General features: G+C 39.7%; 1 protein-coding gene across 1 annotated transcript; it reads left to right on the top strand.

Annotated features, from left to right (window-relative positions):
- Window positions 1-322: 322 nt before the first annotated feature.
- Window positions 323-19291, top strand: LOC117299487 (integrator complex subunit 11-like). The gene is made up of 22 exons (XM_033783029.1): window positions 323-465; window positions 1359-1370; window positions 2328-2413; window positions 2904-2977; window positions 3288-3399; window positions 4548-4607; window positions 5708-5764; window positions 6321-6419; window positions 6544-6578; window positions 7667-7747; window positions 8253-8375; window positions 9507-9561; window positions 10460-10555; window positions 11107-11319; window positions 11913-11950; window positions 12590-12714; window positions 13248-13358; window positions 14154-14218; window positions 15373-15500; window positions 16569-16638; window positions 17836-17889; window positions 18879-19291. Exons 1-22 carry the CDS (start codon window positions 438-440, stop codon window positions 18945-18947), a joined length of 1791 nt encoding a protein of 596 aa, XP_033638920.1. The 5' UTR covers window positions 323-437; the 3' UTR covers window positions 18948-19291.
- The last annotated feature ends 2101 nt before the right edge of the window (window positions 19292-21392 follow it).

Raw genomic sequence — 21392 nt, 5'->3', positions numbered from 1 at the left:
GATACCCACCATTATTTAGTTTTATTTTGGAGATTTTTTATAGCAACAACAAATTTTAGGCTATTTAGTATAGCCAGTTTAGGCCTCATCAATTTTGTATCAAAAGTCCCTTCTTCTATCTTTACCTTGTCGAGAGGACGCGGTTTTTATTAGAATCAAAAACTAGGAAACTTTCAAGCGGGTTTTTGTCTTCAAGAGGGTTTCAAGCAAAATGAAATAACTCTCTTCCACTTTAAGTGGAGTGCGCCCTCTCTAGTTCACATAAAAACTTAGATTAGACTGGTGCTTGTTTTCTTAAGTAACACATGGCTACATTGCTTACAGAGCTCAGGAACTAGTACGTTCTGTTTTGGACGTTTTTTAGTCAAACTTTGTTTTCATTTCCGAAAGAAGCTCAGAAAAACGTATTTTCCGAGCAGATTTGGAGTAGTTTTTTCATGGCAGAGATTAAGGTAACCCCCCTGGGTAAGTAGCCATTTTTATCGTTATCTTGTGTTTCTAGTTTTGAACAAACTAGAGGTCAACAAAGTTAGGAATAGGAAGGAGCCCGCACAAATTATTTCGAAGTTTGTGTAGTCAACTCAACCAATGGTAAAATGAATAAAGGCATATAACTAAAAGAGAAATTGTGTTGTCGACAAGTGGAAAGTTAAGTCTGTACCCACTTACATGGGTGCTTTTGACTTTCATGTTCGTACACTTAAGTTAGTAAGTATAACTAATATTTTACATTGTTTCTCACAATGTTTTATATTTTTATACTTGTACTACTATTGTACTAATTTATTTATCCACATTTCTCCATTTGATTGCTAACACATAACAGTAACATAAACAATACATTTAGCATTCAATTCAAGTAAGTTTTGATGCTATTATTATTTTGAGCAATTACCAATACTATATTAATAGTATCCAGTGCCTTTAAAACCATTGGACCCTTTCGGTAAACAGTATTGTCCAAGGCCCACACTTCGTGTATCACAACTTATATATAAAATAACAAACCTGTGAAAATTTAGGCTCAATCGGTCATCGGAGTCGGGAGAAAATACAATGTAACAGGAAAACCCACTCTTGTTTCTGCACGTTTCGCCGTGTCATGACATGTGTTTAAGATAAATCCGTAATTCTCGATATCTAGAATTGATATTGTTTTAATGTTTATTTCTCAAAAAGTAAAGCATTTCTTGGAACAATATGAGAAGTCTTCCACCATTACCTTCTGTAAACCCTGTAAGTTATTTGTAAATCTGTGAACTTTTAATTTTTTTTCTGTACCGATGGCTTTAAGTAAATAAAGGCTTACATGTGGCTATAATACTTAAAGCAAAATTTTCTTTTTATTTATTTAACAGGTGCTGGACAGGGTAAGTTAATATTTTTATTTTTCTGAATAATTAATTTTCTTATTAAAAATGTGCCTAACTCTAAACAAATCATCATATATATATGCAACCTAATATAATAACCCCTTTGGTGTCTTTTGTTAGAAACCCTCTACTTAAAGTAAAATACTTCTTTCAACACACAGTCACAGACTTGCATTTTTTTTTTCCGTGCTAGCCCGGAGCACTGGGTCCAGCGCCAGCTCTTAATTAAGGGCCCAGAAACATTTTGATTGCACACGCTCTGTGATCATGGTGATGCTCAATGTAAAAAGTGCACAACCTTTTCCTTTTTTATTTCTCTTCGCACCTTGCACCGTCGACCAATGACGTCACCAACGCCACCATCAAAGTTTAGGTTATTATGTGAGCTATAGTTATAGGGATTATCTACTCTGGACTCAAGATGCACTCTTATGAATCCATCCAGGTTTAGCGAGCTGACAGCAGGTACCGACCAATATCTGGCTGCAGCATTCGCCCCAAGACACCAACCATCAGAAATCTGAGAAAGTATTCATGCATGAATCAATTCTCAGATTCAAGTTAGTATGTCAGACAAAATCATTCCACAGAATGCATGCTATAACCATCACCACCTGTATAACAAAAGCTTACGGAAAGAAATGTTCTTTTGGGGTCATTACTTTGTGTGCGTTCGATTAGCTTCCCTGGGTTGACCCTGCCGTGCTTACTCGGGTGAGCCTCTGACAAGAGCTAATCGAACGATCACACTCGCCCTCTCGTGGTGACGTCATGCACCTCGGGTCACCCCCAAGTGACCCACTCCACAAGCATGAGGCTGACCCTGGTGAAACCCCTGGAATGATGTCAAAGCTATTCGAACGCACCAGGGGGCAGACCGGGGTCGATCCAAGGAAGCTAAACGAACACACCCTTTTATTAACTGTGTTCTGTGATTATTTGTCTTGGTTCTAGATGTTGGCCGCAGCTGTATCTTGGTCACCGTTGGTGGAAAGAACGTCATGCTGGATTGTGGAATGCATATGGGATTCAATGATGATGTAAGGTTCAGTCGTTTGCCGACATTCAGCATGCTCTTTTAACCCTTTCGGCCCCGACTGTGCTCTATATACCCTGCTTGAGGCCCAATATTTGGTTTGGGTTAAAAAAATTCTGTCATGTCTGTAGACACTCAAACCGGACCACATATTATCAAAATATAAAAGAACTGAACAGCAAGCTAGCCCCCTCCAGGTACAACTCACCCCCGACAATGTCGCCCCCTGCCAGAGTCGCCTCCTGACAAATTTTCCCCCTTAGTAAGTTTTGCCAAATCCACAAGTGACCATGCATTCTCTTTGATGCGATTTTTAAAAAAACATCTTGAGACAAACGTGTAAAATAAGTAAACTAACTCGGAGAGATTAACAACCTCACCTTGAGACCCTCAGCAGAGTTTATCACAAATGCCTTGAGAAAGTACCCCAGGTCGGTTTGATTGGTAAAGCCGTTTTCAATAGCTATTTGTGTAATTATTCGTTTTACTTTCAGAGACGATTCCCTGATTTTTCCTACATCACAAGAACAGGACGTCTCACAGAACACCTTGACTGTGTTATTATAAGGTAAAATAGGAAAGACTGAAAGGTGTGTTTAGTGTTTGATCAAAACATAAAATTGATCACTCACTCGCTTGGTCGCCCACACTCCACAGGCGGTCTCAAAGGAATTGATGGGTGCACATTTGATAAATAAATGTATTTATTCATTGATTAGATAATTGATGCATTAGAAAATTTAATGTATAGATAGACTAATGTATTGACACTGATAGATCAAGGTATCGATACATCAATATTTTGATTGATCAATGTATTAATATGGATGCAATAACAGCCAATTAAACAGGTTATTTAATTTCCGTTTCTGCTCCAGTCACTTCCATCTTGACCATTGCGGGGCTCTCCCTTACATGAGTGAAATGGTTGGGTTTGATGGACCCATCTACATGACTCAACCCACCAAAGCCATCTGCCCTATCCTACTGGTAAGATAAAATCTACAAATCTTAAGGTTTTTGATCTTCGGGGGGCGTAAGGTTTATGGTTTATTGATTTTTTTTAAATTACAAAATTGTGGTCCAATGACTGAATTGCATTTTGGACTTTAAATTTTTAATTTTAAAAGACATTCAAAGCACACAAAACAAGATAATCAAACATTCTACATGTTCTAAACAAAAGGTGAAAGTTTGCCAGCGGGTATCAAAACTTGACTTAAAAAAAAAAAAAAAAATGGAAACGGGTGTGGGGAAGGAGAGGGAGGGAGGGGTGATGATTGGGGATGGATGTATTTATATATCTACGTTTCTCATTGGGTTTCAAATCTTGGGTAATACAGATTGAGAAAAATTATTTCATTTCATTTATGCTGGTTGGGAAGCCCAGAAAAGAATAAGTACTGCCGTCTAGATACTGAATCACAATTTCTTGATTTGTGCAATTCATAATCATAGACGTTAAGCCAATGTTTGTATGAGAGAGATTGGTTGTTGCCAGCTTGGCGTTTATATCCCCTTGTAGGAGTTTGCCGAGTTCCCTTGATGGGAAGATCATCTAAACAAACAAACAAACAAACAAAAGCAAACTTTACTACTGTACTAACCAAGTACCTAATGGAGAGAAGACAAGGGAAAAACCCACGCAGTCAGGTAGGGACTGAAAACCCAAACCACAGTACAGTGCACCGGCCTGATTGTGGAAGGCGAGGGAAAGATACCACTACGACATAGAGTTATATATAAGAACTAGAGGGCGCACCGACCTATATATGCAACCCGGCATGCGCGCTTGCGGCCATTTTCTAAGTTGACAAAACAGGCATCGCACAGCGTGTGTTTGTGCGGCCATTTTGTAAGTTGACAAAACAGCATCGCGTAGCGTTCAATAAACACAAACTCCAACGTTTTTTTCATATTCAACGCGCGTACATAATGGCACGCGTGTCTCCGGTCCCGTCGCGTTTGTGCAAGAAGCATCACCAGTGCGCCCTCTAGTTCTTATACATGTATATAACTCTATGCACTACACCAACCTGACTGCCATAATTGAGGGTTGGGGGTTACAAAACTGGAATCTTTTACATTTTGGTCATGCCTTGAAGTTTTATTCTGCCTTTTAAATATTTGACTTCCAGGAGGACTACCGCAAAATCACAGTGGACAGGAAAGGAGAAACAAACTTCTTCACATCAGCTGTAAGTAACTAAGACCCTACTCTGTTAAACCTTAAAGCCATTGGACACTTTCGGTAAACAGTATTGTCCAAGGCCCACAAAAAAAAAAAATCTGTGAAAATTTAGGCTCAGTTGGTCATCGCAGTCGGGATAAAATAACGGGAAAACCCACTCTTGTTCCTGCACGTTTCGCCGTGTCATGACATGTGTTTAAAATAAACCTGTAATTCTCTATTACGAGAATTGATATTGTTCTAATGTTTTCTCAAAAAGTAAAGCATTTCATTAAATAATATTTCAAGAGAAGTCTTTCACCATTACCACTGATTACCTTCTGTAAACCCTGTAAGTTATTTGTAAATCTGTGAACTTTTAATTTGTTTCTGTTCCGAAAGTGTCCAATGGCTTTAAGGGTCGATAATTTGTTTGTACCCTTACACAGATGTATATTAAAGACACTTGACACTATTGGTAATTGTCAAAGACCAGTCTTCTCACTTGGTGTATCTCAACATATGCATAAAATAACAAACCTGTGAAAATTTGAGCTCAATTGGTTGACAAAGTTGCGAGATAATAATGAAAGGAAAAATACCCTTTTCACACGAAGTTGTGTGCTTTCAGATGCTTGATTTCGAGACCTCAAAATCTAATTCTGAGGTCTCAAAATAGAATTTGTGGAAAATTACTTCTTTCTCGAAAACTATGTCACTTCAGAGGAGTTGTTTCTCACAATGTTTTATACTATCATTATAATAATAATAGACCGAGTGGATAAGAGCACCGAACTCAAGCTCTGACGCTTCTGTTCAGCAGAGTGTGGGTTCGAATCCCGGTCGTGACACTTGTGTCCCTGAGCAATACACTTAACTATAATTGCTTCTCTCCACCCTGTGATTGGTTTAGTCGAGTAGCGCATATATTGCGCACAGGCTGTATACTCCCCAGGGAGCTGAGATGGTTTAAGGAATGATTTAAGGCCCAGTGACCAGGGGTAATAATGTCGGAAGCGCTTTGAGACACCCCTCGGGCGCTATATAAAAATGGTCTATTATTATTATTATTAAATTTGTGGCTGTCATTGACACATCAATAAATTTCTTTATTTGATCCATTTTCAGATGATTAAAGATTGCATGAAGAAATGTGTGGTGGTCAACCTTCACCAAACAGTTCAGGTAAGAAATCAAACAATACGTGCTATCAATGCGTGCTATCATTTCCATCTTTTTGGGAGTCAAAACATCTTGTTTGCATGTTTTTATGCACGATTTAGATTCCCAAACTGACGGACATGATAGGTGCATTGAGTGCGCTGCACAATGTACAAGGGTCTGTAGTAAGCTTGGGCGATATTGATTTATTTTATTCACGATAAACATTAATCGCGATTAATTAAATTTGACATCATCTGCCTTCAAACTCCCAGTGAAAGTTGTAGAAGAGACAGTCATAGCATAAGAGAGGTGTTCTAATGACCTATTCTTCTGGTTTTACTCCAAACCTATGGGGTGCAAGATGTCTCAGCTAGGAAATACAGCGCAATACTTAGTCAATATCGCGATACTTAATCGATATCGTGATATATCGATATTTCGATTAAAACCAACGGATCCAATATCGAAATCGTTTCCAAATTAGTATTGCGATATTCGATAATATTGTGGTATCGCCCAAGCTTAGTCTATAGCTAATCCAACAAGATACAAATAATTTATGTTTGATTATTTCTAGGTTGATGATGAATTAGAGATCTCTGCATACTACGCCGGTCACGTCCTGGGAGCGGCCATGTTTCGTATTAAAGTTGGCTCACAATCGCTCGTCTACACAGTGAGTAAAACCTACCAAGACAGTTGATAAGTTTCTTGAAAATGATTCTCGTTTTGTAACTACCCTAAAATCTGTTGCTGTACTAGGCAAATTTTGTTATTAATTTGCCTTCGTTTGATTTCAGGGAGATTACAACATGACACCTGATCGACATCTTGGGTAAGTATGAATATTAATATTCATTATTTGTTATTATTACATATTTCTGATAATAGAATGAAGCTTTTTTTTTAAAGGCAGTGGACACTATTGGTAATTACTCAAAATAATTATTATCATAAAACCTTAATTGGTAACAAGTAATGGGGACCTGTTGACAGTATAAAACATTGTGAGAAACAGCTCCCTCTGAAGTAACGTAGTTTTCGAGAAATAGGTAATTTTCCACAAATTTGATTTTGAGACCACAGATTTAGAATTTGAGGTTTCGAAATCAAGCATCTGAAAGCACACACAATATTGTGTGACAAGGGTGTTTTTTCTTTCAGTATTATCTCGCAACTTCGATGACCGATTGAGCTCAAATTTTCACAGGTTTTTTATTTTATGCAAATGTTGAGATACACCAAGTGAGAAGACTGGTCTTAGACAATTACCAATAGTGTCCAATGTCTTTAAGTGAACGAAACCCCTACCCTTCCACGTTAAGTGTTCTGGGTTCTTTTACATGCACTTCTAATCCCTGTACTTGTAACACATGGCTTAATGTCCCATTCGAAAGACAAAGCAATAATCTGTCCAAAATGCAAAAAATATCTTCACACATCTCTCCTATTTTACACAATCTCCACTGGTTACCCATTCATTCCAGAATTCAATACAAGATCATCCTTCTGACATTCAAGGCTCTCCATGGACTAGCCCCTACCTACATACAGAACATGATTCAGCCCCGTAGTGTCACGCCGGGTCTGAGGGCAGCATGCTCTATGTTCCTCTGACCCGTTTATCCAGCTATGGGGACGGGGCATTCAGTAACATTTCACCCCGCCTCTGGAACTCTCCGCCTCAACATCTCAAGGACACACATGACATCTCACGATTCCAACATTCTCTCAAAACCCATCTCTTCAGATTAGCCTATGCAGATATTGAGTGAATTTTCTTCCTGTTCTTTGACCAGCGCCTTTGAATGTTTTACAGATTAAGTACGCTTTAAAAATGCTGTATTATTATTATTATTATCTTGCTCAAGGACACAAGTGTCCTGACGGGACTCAAAATAAGTTGTTTTTTTTGGTCTGCAGAGCTGCGTGGATAGACAAGTGTCGACCGGACGTCCTAATCACAGAATCTACATACGCCACAACGATCCGAGACTCAAAAAGGTAGGGGAATGTGACACTGTTAATTTTTATGCCCTGCGGCTTGCAAAGCCACCGAAGGGGCATACTGTTTCAGATATGCCCTTCCATTGGTGATCTTGACTGATGGCATCCATATTCAGACCGGGAACCTATAACAAAATAATAATAATAATTATAATAATAACCCGTTTTTATATAGCACTTCACACCCGAAGGGCGTCCCAAAGCGGTTCACATTATTACCCCTGGTCACTGGGCCTTAAATCACTCCTTAAACCATCTCAGCTCCCCGGTAGGGAGTATGCAGCCTGTGCAACATCTCTGCCCTCACAGGTACCCATTTACCCCTGAGTGGAGAGAAGCAATTAAAAGTGTCATATTATTGCATGTTTGTGTGGAAGTGTTTTGAGCTTTACATCGGAGAACTAAAGAGTTCCACGCAAGGATTTGAAATGGCCATGGCTTACAAAGGCAGTATGCAGTGACCTCTTTTTGTTTACTCTACGATTCTCACTTCCACCCGTAGGTGTCGAGAGCGAGATTTCCTTCAGAAGATCCACGACTGCATCCAGAAAGGTGGCAAGGTCTTGATCCCAGTCTTTGCCCTCGGCAGGGCACAGGAGCTCTGCATACTCGTTGAGACATTCTGGTGAGCTTTTAAAGACAGTGGACACTATTGGTAATTGTCAAAGACGAGTCTTCTCACTTGGTGTGTCTCAACATATGCATAAAATAACAAACCTGTGAAAATTTGAGCTCAATCGGTCATCGAAGTTTCGAGATAACTATGAAAAAACAAAAACCCTTGTCAGACGAAGTTGTGTGCTTTCAGATGCGTGATTTCGAGACCACAAATTCAAAATCTGAGGTCTCAAAACCAAGTTCGTGGAAAATCACTTCTTTCTCAAAAGCTACGTCACTTCAGAGGGAGTTGTTTCTCACAATGTTTTATACTATCATTCTCTCCCTATTTCTCGTTACCAAGTAAGGTTTTATGATAATAATTATTTTGAGTAATTGCCAATAGTGTCCACTGCCTTTAAAGGCAAATTATACATTTGGTTTGTGGAACTGTCTGATTGTTATATTAATTTTCATTTTTACCCATACACCGATGTGTGTTAGCACTGTATACTCAGTACTTTCTCCGAGTCCTGTGGAAACCAAATAGGCAAATTGCTCGGGTGAGATTCGAACCCTTGACTCTTTTAATTCTAGAGCAGTGTCTTACCAACTAGACAACCAAGATTGCCTGGTAGCTAGAGGCAGTTCGAATCCTGTGTTTTTGCAGCGGGTGCCGCAACGATATAATTACTATTGGTAATTACTTAAAATAATTATTAGCATAAAACTTTACTTGGTAATGAGTAATGGGGAGAGGTTGATGGTATAAAACACTGTGAGAAACAGCTCCCTCTGAAGTGACGTAGTTTTCGAGAAAGAAGTATTTTTCCACGAATTTGATTTCGAGACCCTCAAGTTTAGAATTTGAGGTCTGGAAATCAAGCATCTAAAAGCACACAACTTTGTGTAACAAGGGTGTTTTTTCTTTCATTGTTATCTCGCAATTTCGACGACCGATTGAGCTCAAATTTTCACAGGTTTGTTATTTTTTGCATATGTTGAGATATACCAAGTGAGAAGACTGGTCTTTGACAATTACCAATAGTTTCCAGTGTCTTTGACATCTTTCATGTCCAATTGCTGGTTTTTTTTATGTGAGTTTGCTATTTAAAATTATAATTTTTCCTAGTTTAACCTTGTTTCTTTTCGTACACAGGGATCGCATGAACCTTACAGTACCAGTTTACTTCTCACTCGGACTCACAGAAAAGGTATTCTTTATTTCATTTCTTGTTAAACTCTTTTGGTCGCCGACTGGTTTGCTAGCAACTGGTTTAAATCCCTTCCAAAAATTAGTTGTGAAACGAAAAGAAAGACAGTTTTCAGAATGGGAAACAGTGCTATTGTGACCTTTGTTTTCTACTCTTTTTTTTTTTTTTTTCTTTTTTTTTTGGGGGGGGGGTTGCATTTGCAAAAGAAACAAGTTACGATATAATGTGTACACATGATCAATTTATCACTAAAGTAAATGGAAATGCAATGTTATCGGCCCAATGACCAGGGCACTAGTGTTATCGGCCCAATGACCAGGGCACTAGTGTTATCGGCCCAATGACCAGGGCACTAGTGTTATCGGCCCAATGACCAGGGCACTAGTGTTATCGGCCCAATGACCAGGGCACTAGTGTTATCGGCCCAATAACCAGGGCACTAGTGTTATCGGCCCAATGACCAGGGCACTAGTGTTATCGGCCCAATGACCAGGGCACTAGTGTTATCGGCCCAATGACCAGGGCACTAGTGTTATCGGCCCAATGACCAGGGCACTAGTGTTATCGGCCCAATGACCAGGGCACTAGTGTTATCGGCCCAATGACCAGGGCACTAGTGTTATCGGCCCAATGACCAGGGCACTAGTGTTATCGGCCCAATGACCAGGGCACTAGTGTTATCGGCCCAATGACCAGGGCACTAGTGTTATCGGCCCAATGACCAGGGCACTAGTGTTATCGGCCCAATGACCAGGGCACTAGTGTTATCGGCCCAATGACCAGGGCACTAGTGTTATCGGCCCAATGACCAGGGCACTAGTGTTATAAGCGCATTGATACGTTATTGTAAAAGGAGCTATACATGTATGAGAACTAGTTATTATTATTAAAATTGCAGGCCAACCATTATTACAAGCTCTTCATTATGTGGACCAATCAGAAAATACGCAAGACCTTCGTGAAGAGGAACATGTTCGACTTCAAACACATCAAGGTAAATTTGTTTCCCTCCAATTATTTTTGTAAATTTTCAAAGAAAACAACAGTTTCTGGATGCTTCGAGATTCAAGGTCTGAAATCCTGCAATGATAATGTTTTTTTGTTTTTTTACTTTTGCTTTTGTGGACGGCCTCTCCTCATTATATTGTATTGCCCAAAGAACAAACACAAATTAAAACAAATAAATAAACTATCGAGACTGCCCGGTGGCCAGACACAGTTCAAATCCTATTAGCAGCGGGTACCTCTAACAAATTGTATTTTGTGGGGTTACTTCCAGGCCTTTAACCGGGCGTACATCAACCAGGCCGCATGGTTAAATTCGCTACACCGGGTATGCTCCAATCCGGCCTGTCCTTACAGATCTCCAGGCCGGGCTCTAACCTCTTTGCTTGATTTTTCTTTAATTCCAGGCATTTGACCGGGCGTACATCAACAACCTAGGCCCCATGGTTGTCTTTGCTACGCCCGGTTTGCTCCACGCCAGCCTGTCTTTATTATTATACGTATCTCTAACCTCTTTGCTTGATTTTTCTTTAATTCCAGGCATTTGACCGGGCCTATATCAACAACCCAGGCCCCATGGTTGTCTTCGCAACACCGGGTATGCTCCACGCCGGCCTATCCTTACAGATCTTCCGCAACTGGGCACCGAATCCTCTCAACATGGTCATCATGCCAGGATACTGCGTCGCTGGAACCGTCGGTAGCAAGGTGCTGAGCGGAGCGAAGAAGATTGAGCTGGAAAACAGACAAGTGGTAGGTAGATTTATAAGCAGCTTAGCACAACCAAACTATACTTACCAGAATAAGGTCACCAGCCAAACTATTATTCATTGTGTACATTCTGGTACTGGTATTCTGTTCATTTCTACTTAAAGGATGTGGGTACTTTTTGTAACACAAAACACAATGTCCACAGATTGACATCAAACTTACACCGTTTGAAGATAATGATGGTAGAAAGCTGCCCTGAAAATATTACTTGCTGAGGTGCTGTAGTTTTTGAGAAATGAGTAAAACAATGTCATGTATTTCTCGCCTTCGTGCATCACCAAGCTAATCCGCCGCCCAGTACTTAAGCAGCATGCAGCATCAGAGTCCAGCATTCTCCAGAATGACGATCAGAGCATACTGATCGAAACGTCGAGTTAAACCAACATTTTTTTTTCAGAACCACCCCAACTCATTTAGAGAATAGTCATTACATGGTGTTACCGCAAACTCTTCTATGTCGTGAAAATACGTTTTTACATGCTAAAATAGTTTTCATAGTACATAGACCCTTTAAGCAGCTCTTTGAATCTGGGCTGGCCTTATACGTATTCTTCCCTTTCTTTCTTTGGACACAGATTGATGTCAAGCTATCCGTACAGTACATGTCTTTCAGGTAAGACCATCGACCACTTTTCACTCAACTGAATTAGGGATAAAGAATAAAAAATTGTACACGAATGTGTTTGAAGCACTGTACATGTATATTTAGTGTTATCCCGAGTTCTGTAAAAAATCCATTTCAGCATTGGTTGTACAGTGTACAGTGTAGTGCGCATTTTAGTTTCACGCGGTACTTACACGCAATAGTGGTCTTGAAAAATCAAATCCAGGACAGGTACTCGACATTTATAAAATAATAAAATAATAATAATAACTCTTACTCCCTTATATATCGCGCAATAACCGTCAATGCGCTTTACATTAGTGCCCTGGTCATAGGGCCAATAACATACCTTTTTAAAAATTATTCTCAGCTCCCTTGGGAGTTTTCAACCTGGGCAACAGTTTATATCGCTCCATAGGCTTTTTCGTTCACAATATCAACCTCTACCCTCGCAGGTACCCTTTTATACCCCTGGGTGAAGAGAAGCAATTATACTGAAGTATCTTGCTCAAGGACACAAGTGTCACGACCGGGTTTCGAACCCACACTCCAGTGACTTAGCACCAGAACTTGAATTTGATGCTCTTAACCAGTCGGCCATGATACTCTACAATTTTTGATAATCTCTACCGTTTTTTTGACAAACAGCGCCCACGCCGATGCTAAGGGCATCATGCAGCTGATCCGGATGTGCGAACCCAAGAATGTACTCTTGGTTCATGGAGAAGCCAAGAAAATGGAGTTTCTCAAACAGAAGATCACTGGAGAATTCGGTAAGGAAATGACTCTACTCTCCTACTGTGTGACCTATTAATATAATCTGCTGTTGGTTGTGCTGAATTATAGATAAACTATGCCAGCCTACAATCATGTTGGGAATGGTTTTTTTTTATGCAAGTTGCCTGACACACAAGGCCTGAAGGCCACTTCAAGGTGTGGGCTGCAATTATTTTTTTCCAGAGGCCGTTGCCACCTACTCCTAGGGCTGAAACAGGGTTATCCCTTTCACAGTCCATAAGAATGTAGGCTTGGGTATCTTCAATTCAAAGCCTAGCCGGTAGAGCAGAAAGCACTACCTCCCCAATTTTATGTAGCAAGTGTCACGACCGGGATCCGAACCCACACCCTGCTGATCAAACACCAGTGCTTGAATCCGGTGCTCTTAACCGCTCGGCCATGACACTGCCACATGACACTGGTTAAAACAAAGCAGTATTGTTAAGATTTATATCCATGTTAATTCTTTTATGTGTGTTATGATCCTTTTATATGGAGGCACCTTGTAAATGTTATTTGTTATGTTTAGGTGTCCAGTGTTATATGCCAGCCAATGGGGAGATTGTTACCGTAGAAACAAAAGCAAACCTACCAGCTGATGTTTCTCTCAGCTTACTGAAGCGTAGCATAGCTGTAACAGGTAAATATTCTTAGATGTTTTGGAAAGGTTTTTTTGTGACAAATACGCCAGCTTTTATGGTAAAACTTTAACCAACTTTGCCCAAACCCCAGCAATCCAAGTTTCAATGCGATATGAATCTTGATGTCACAGGGTTGTTTTCGCAGCTAATGTTTCGCAGGAGTTGAGCACATTCCAACTGTTGCAAATTATTCATTGCGAATTTGTGTCGTCAATATTCGCATCGAATTCGCATTCGCAGCAGGAAGTATGAAGCGGGCTTTAGTCTTTAGACCAAGGGGAGATTCAGGCCCACTACCCATTCATCTAACTTGTGCCCTTGAACCGAAGAGGTGCCTGTCACTGAAGACACTGGACACCTTTGGTAATTGTCGAAGACCACAGTCTTCTCACTCGGTGTATCTCAACAAACGCATAAAATAACAAACCTGTGAAAATTTGAGCTCAATCGGTCGTCGAAGTTTAATAATGGACGAAAAAACACCCTTGTCACACGAAGTTGTGTGCTTTCAGATGCTTGATTGCAAGTGAGGTCTCAAAATCAATTCAAATATTTTACTGAGAAATTACTTCTTTCTCAAAAACTACGTTACCTCAGAGGGAGCTGTTTCTCACAATGTTTTTTACTATCAACAGCTCTCCATTGCTCGTCACAAAGTTAGTTTTTATGCTAACAATTATTTTGAGTAATTACCAATAGTGTCCACTGCCTATAATACCATGGAGCAATCAATTTTGCTCCAAGCATAAACCAAGGATCTGTATCTAACTACACATGTTTTTTTGTTTCTCAAGGAGATGCTCTTAAAGATGTCAAGAAACCCAAGATCCTCCATGGAGCTGTTACCATCACAGGAGATGTAAGATAAGATGCTCATCCCCTTTATGCTAATTTATTCAATCAAAGGCTGTCAATCATTCAACTATCAACCAACCAGAATTGGAAACTACCATTTGTTTTGTTGTTTGTTCCTGAATGTTGATGATAGTCAACTAAAACGACGTTGAATTTTACCTATTGCAGACAGAAAAAAATCCTCTTTGAAAAGTAAAGACCCATTTGTATTTGATTTTCGTTCACATCATGTTTCAAATTTCATTATGAAAGAGTAAGTGAATTTTTGTATTGTAAGTGCTCGCCTGTGTGTTGTGATTGCTCGAAATGTTGTGGCCGAGCGGTTAAGAGCACCGAATTCAAACTCTGGTGTTTCTGATCAGCAGAGTGTGGGTTCGAATCCCCAGCCGTGACACTTGTGTCCTTAAGCAAGACACTTAACCATTGCTTCGTCCTTCAGATGGGACGTAAAGCCGTTGGTCCTATGTGTTGTGTAATGCATGTTAAAGAACCCAGTGCACTTTTCGAAAAGAGAAGGGGTTCGCCCCGGTGTTCCTGGCTGTGGCTGCTGTATGCGCCGTAGCACCTTGTAAACCATTATAAGGTGCTAAATAATTGGGTCTCAAAATTCATCACTGCAATTACCTATCTTTTTGAAAGTTTGCATGCTTCTCACCGCCTTGAGTACCTTGTTTGGTAGATACGTGCGCTATATAAGACTTCGATATTATTAATAGACCCAGTGCACTTGTCGAAAAAGAGAAGGGGTTCGCCCCGGTGTTCCTGGCTGGATTGGCAGCATATTGCGCCCCAGCACCTTGTAAACCATTACTTGGTGCTATGTCAAAGTCTATGTTAAAATGTGGCTCCAGAATACCTTGATGAGTTACGGATATGAGCGCTATTATAAGAAGCCACTATAATAATAATAATATGAAGCATTTATATAGCGCTCTACGGAGAACAGAGCGCTTTACATGAGACTATGACAAAAAGAAAAACAAACAAACTAGGATGGGTGGGGAAACAGAAATGTCTTTAGGAGGCTTTTGAACTCAATATATTAATTATTAATCTGATTCTGTTCGGCTTACAAATAGCTTTAAAATATATATTTTTCTCACTCATTTTGTTTATTTTTTATTGTTATTTCTTTTTTGGGGGGGGGGGGGGTTGTAGAAAGTCTTTTTGGAGGATCCGTCCAGAACGATGCAGCAGCTCGGCATGTCTGAGCATGAAATCAGATTCACCTCAACAGTGACCATCCCCCAAATGGGAATGGAGGTGGTCCAGAAGAAACTCAAGAGGTATGTGTTAAGCACTGATCACCCCTTATTCCATGAACAGTCCATTCTAGTGCGGGGGTGAGGCCACAAAATATCAAAATACACGCCCAGTTTCATAGAGCAGACAATGCTGAGCAACAACTTCCTGCTAAGCACAAATGAGCAGAATCCCAGTTGCATCCAGAAATGCGAGAGAATAAAACTGAGAAAAGGAGGTTTAAAGTTAACCCACGCTTATTCAACCAATCCAGGGCGTGCATTTTTAACGTTCTCGCTTTCGTTCTCGTTGTCGTGGCCTATGTAACCGGGCCTTAAAGACAGTGGACACTATTGGTAATATTGTCAAAGACCAGTCTTCTCACTTGGTGTATCTCAACATATGCATAAAATAACAAACCTGTGAAAATTTGAGCTCAATTGGTCCTGGAGAAGGTTTTCTAGCTAGAAGTCTTTTATTATTTTAGTGAGAAATTACCTCGATTTCAAAATCTATGCTACTTCAGAGGGAGCCGTTTCTCACAATGTTTTATACTATCAACAGCTCTCCAATGCTCGTTACCAAGTCTTTTTAAGTTCATATTTAATAGATGTTAAATTTGCATCGGGGATAAAGAATATTAATTTTGTTTTTTTTACCCATACACCGATGTGTGTTAGCACTGTATACTCAGTACTTTCCCGAGTCCTGTGAAAAAATATCACAGGCATGTTACTCGGGTGGGATTCGAACCCACGACCCTTGCAATTCTAGAGCAGTGTCTTACCAACTAGACTACCGAGGTTGCCCGGCAGCTAGAGGCAGTTCGAATTCTATGTTTTGGCAGCGGGTACTGCAACGATATAATAGATGTTAATTTTGCATCGGGGATAAAGAATATTAATTTTGGTTTTGGTGCTAACACACATCGGTGTATGGGTAAAAAAACCAAAATTAATAAGTTAATATTTGTTTTGAGTAATGACCAAATGTGTACCTTCCCTTTAATGAATGTTTTGAGATGCTCTATGTGTGAAGAAGCGCTGTATAAGAATTTGATGTATTATTACTGCATACTATAATGATTTGTATGTCTTTGTTTGTCTTTGTAGGAGATTTCCTCAACAGAGTGTTCAGCTAACGTCAGATGGCTCCATCCTGGTGGGTTCTGCGCTCGTCAAGGTGAGAGGACTCCCCTCATAAAAATCTTCCCAATCAAGTACCATAGAGGACGCTCTTTACTGAGAGTTCATTTGTGTTGATTGTTTTGGCACCCCTTATCTACAAATCTTCATAATCGTGTACCATAGAGGGCGCTCTTTAGTGAGAGTTCGTTTGCTTTGTTTGTTTTGGGTTTTTTACACACCTGCCAACTGTCAGTGTTAAAAGTTTCTTGATACGATTTGTGAAATTGAGGAAAAAAAGGGGGGGGGAAAGAGAGCGCTATTTCATCGGCAGTTGGAGACAATTTAAAGGAACATTACAGAATTGGTTTGTGCTAACAAAACAGTTGCTGGCAGTGTTAGCACTTTATGTAGTCCACCATATGCATAAACTGACAAACCTGTAGAAGTTTGAGATCGATCGGCCATCTTGGTCACGAGAGAATAGTGAAAAACAGTTTACAAATTTTGCATTGCATCGATGCCAAAATAACAAATAAATAAAACGCTCACTGAGCGATAAACTCCAAACGCGAAGTTAGATTATTTATTTCTCATCAAATATGACATTTCAGACAGAAATATTTCGAGGGATGTTTTCAACTATCATCATCATTAGACCATGTAAGTTTTATGTTAATCTGTGATCTTCACGATTTTTGTTTCAAGAGCAGGTTTCAGGTTTTTTTCTTTTTGGAGCAAGAGGATACAACTGGTTGGGCAGACTTCTAGACCACTCCTTTAATTTTCTCAACTCCCTGGGGAGTATACATTCCCGATCTGCTTAAATCAGCGCCAAGAGGTTAATCCAACTGTATCCACCCTCACAGGTTCCCACTTATACACCTTGGTTAAGAGAAGCAATTATAGGGTGCATTCGATTAGCTTCCCTGGGTCGACCCCGCTGTGTCACCCAGGTGAGCCTCTGACAAGAGCTAATCGAACGACCACACTCCACAAGCTGGGCACTGGGGGCTGACCTGGAGGAATGGACTGGAATGATGTCAAAGGTATTCGAACGCACCGTGGGTAGACCGGGGTCGACCCAGGGAAGCTAAACAAACACACTCACTGTCGAGTGTCTTGCTCAAAGTGTCATGACCGGGATTTGAACCCACACTCTGACGACTTGGCCACCAGAACTTGAGTGTCGAAAGCTGGACTCACTCTGCCATGATCAATCTTTAAAATGTTTTACAAATATTTTTGTTCTTAGGTATCTAGTGAGGGAGAAGATGCATTGGATCTCCTGGTCTCATGGCCATATCAGGTATGCCTTTATTTCCGTCTTAGCCTATATTTACCCTAAATGAATTTAAGTAATAAACCACAAGGGAAAAAGACTGGGTAAATTTGAAATGATTTGGGGTTGGAACGAAGACAAATTTACTAGAATGGGATTTGAACCAACAACCTCCGGATTAGCATTCACTAAGAACCAACTCTGCCCTTGTTCATTTACTGCTGGGTGAAGAGAAGCTATTTTTTGTGCTGGAACCCACACCCTGATGACTTAGCCAATAGAACCATGGGTTTGGTGCACAAAACTGGTTACGACCATAGAGCTATGTATATATTGACTAGAGCGCTAACTTGCTCTGCGTGCCAGCCGTCCATTTCACCAAACTCTTCCTAACCTAGGATTAATCGTAGGACTTAGGACGAATTAAGTTCCGTATCTATAGACGTCAGGACGAATTGAACCCATCCTAAGTTAGGACGAGTTACTCATACTAATTCGAGATTAATCCTAGCATTTCATGAAATCTGCTGCTGTGCAATTACCAACTGCTTTATCTAGGTCTATGTTGGCAGTCTCCCTTATTTTTTCAATGTCTTTGTTCGGGGGTGTCTGTCAGAAGCCAAACAACCGTTAACTGTCGGGTAACCAGGAATCACACGTAAGTGTATGAACAACCGGGGAAATAACATTTCTCATTAGATTATGTACTCCTATATGGGATTGTTTTTGACCTGCATGTATATATTCACCCCAAATTTGCGGCAACATCTATAAAAAAAAATGCTACCACCTTTTTAAATGAAACTTTCAAATGTTAGTTTGATTGTATACTACATTTATATTGGATTAAAACAATCGAATGGTTTAAAAAAAAACAAAGATGTACTTTGCCGTTAGGTTATAATGAATGAAAGGCCTCTGAACTGTTAACCGGGATGAGTTTGGAGAGCTTCTATTCAATCGGGAATTCTGATCAAACTTCATTTTCTTATTTCCTTATTGTTCTCTAACTACAGGATGAAGACCTAGGCAGCTCATTGTTCACCATCTTACAGCATGGGTTTGCATCACATGTCGATACGTAACGCCTACAAATTGAAGAGTTTTTTTATATTTAAACCATCATTGGAAAGATCCAATCTTTCTGTTTCCGTTGTTAACTTGGATATCACCATTTGCCACTCCGAAGGTGTTAGGTAATTCAGATCTTTCAACTCCATTTTGCAGAGACTGCATAAAGGCAACCTTTTTTATTTCCATCATTGGAACGAGCCAGTGTTTCTGTTTCAAACTATTGAGGGTAAACATGGACAAAACTACAGTATTATAAGAAATGACCTTTCGGGGCTTGGTCGACTTAAAGACAGTGGACACTATTGGTAAATGTCAACGACTATCCTTCACTTGTGTACATGTATCTCAACATATGCATAAAATAACAAACCTGTGAAAATTTGAGCTCAATCGGTCGTCAAATTTGTGTGATAATAATGAAAGAAAAAAACACCCTTGTCACACGAAGGTGTGTGCTTTCTGATGCTTGATTTTGAGACCTCAAATTCTAAACTTGAGGTCTCGAAATCAAATTCGTGGAAAATTACTTCTTTCTCGAAAACTACTCCACCTCAGAGGGAGCTGTTCCTCACAAAGTTTTATACTATCAACCTCTCCCTATTACTCGTAATCAAGAAAGGTTTTATGATAATATTTTTTTTTAGTAATTACCAATAGTGTCCACTGCCTTTACGTCACCAATAGAAAAGAAGCAGGGGTATGACATGAGTGTAAGGAAGAGGTTCAGTAGATCTAAAGGAAGGGATCGTTAGAAAGAAAGTGATAATAGACCGTGCAAGCCTGGCCCTATTGGAACATTTTTGAGACCGCTCATACTGCTTAAGAAGAAACTCGCTCACTTTAACAGGTCCCAATGTTCAAACACAAGAAAAGGATAATAGACCGTGCAAGCCTCACATTATTGGAACATTTGTGAGACCGCTCATACTGCTTAAGAAGAAACTCGCTCACTTTAACAGGTCCCAATGTTCAAACACAAGAAAAGGATAATAGACCGTGCAAGCCTCACATTATTGGAACATTTTTGAGACCGCTCATACTGCTTAAGAAGAAACTCGCTCACTTTAACAGGTCCCAATGTTCAAACACATACACAGTCTATAGCCTTGCAGCTTGTCCAAAAGTGTCTTAATCCTCTAAAAAAGCTACAAGAAAGTTTGAAGTTGTCAAAGTTTTGTCTATTTTTAAATAGCCCTATTATATACATGTACACAAAGAACGCTAAATTCAGTTTATAATAAAAAAAATATATAAAAAAAGGAACAGCGTGCTCAGAACTATGAAAACTACAGAAAATCACCATGCCCCAATTGCATGTCTCTGCTTAGAAGCAGGGAACTCCGCACTTACAAATAGTGTATTTCACAGGTTTAGCAGGGAATTTTTGCTTGTGTGTGTGCGTGCTCCGCGTTTCTAGGTATTCTTCACTAATACACAGCTAGCGCAGAAATTTGGTGCTTGCACAGTAGGCGGAGAATGGTGATTGTAAGCGGAGAATTCGCCGGTAAGCAGAGCAATGAACTTGGGTCCTGGTCTGTCTGCTGCCACCTAGAATGGCTTCGTCTACAGTTATCATGGAGACAATAAATGATATAAATATGACTCATTTTGTGTATTTCCGAGAAGTTTTCTTAATTTCTTGATTTGGTTTTCTTTTGCTATCTGTGGTCACTGTTTATATCGACTAACTTTAGATAAAGTCTCACCCATTATGCCTACTCAAACATGTACATAAATTTTACAGAATAAATGGTAGCTTTAACAATAATAATAATTAGTGGCTTCTTTATAGCGGACAAATGCGTCACTCAGAAATGCTTATGGCACTCCAACATTGGTCCTCCTGGTCACTGAGCCATTTATTTAATTCCTTAAAGCCATTGGACACTTTCGGTAAACAGTATTGTCCAAAGGCCCACACTATCACAAAGATAGGTTATGGCATTCTGAGACCCAATTACTTTCAGAAAGATAGTGCAGCGATGAATTCTGAGACCCAATTATTAATAGCACCTAATAAGGGTTTACAAGGTGCTACGCATACAGCAACCACAGCCAGGTACACCAGGGTGAAGCCCTTCTCTTTTCGAATAAGTGCACTGGGTTCTTGACCATATCTGACCAAAAATGATGTGATTTTGTGATGTGCTTTTTTCTTTTGCCAACTTCAAACCAGTGTCTTAATTCCATTCTACCATGTCTACTTTGCTATTTTTTTTTCATCATAAATTTCAGTCAGAATTTTTACTAATAAAATAAGATTGTTTTCTTATGTAGGTTTTGCATAACTGTGGTTAGTTTTTGATGCATTGAAACAATTTTTGTTCACCCTAGATTTAGCAGAATCCTGGATCAGGAGGGAGTGTATACACTACACTATAAACAAATCAAAACTTTCAGAATTTTTATTGACAAAATAATTTGCATAAAAATCAATCACTCAACTATCTAAGTAA

This window comes from Asterias rubens, chromosome 14, assembly GCF_902459465.1.
Source record: "Asterias rubens chromosome 14, eAstRub1.3, whole genome shotgun sequence".
Lineage (NCBI taxonomy): Eukaryota > Metazoa > Echinodermata > Asteroidea > Forcipulatida > Asteriidae > Asterias > Asterias rubens.
Note: the sequence above shows the minus strand (reverse complement) of the source record. Positions and strands in the feature narration are given on the sequence as shown.

What these genes read in the sequence shown, in the direction of transcription:
- LOC117299487 (XM_033783029.1), top strand. Translation starts at nt 438, where the DNA reads ATGGCAGAGATTAAGGTAACCCCCCTGG. An exon ending in ATATGGGATTCAATGATGAT is followed by an intron (nt 2,414 to 2,903) that starts GTAAGGTTCAGT and finishes TTTTACTTTCAG; the next exon opens with AGACGATTCCCTGATTTTTC. An exon ending in CACAATCGCTCGTCTACACA is followed by an intron (nt 6,420 to 6,543) that starts GTGAGTAAAACC and finishes GTTTGATTTCAG; the next exon opens with GGAGATTACAACATGACACC.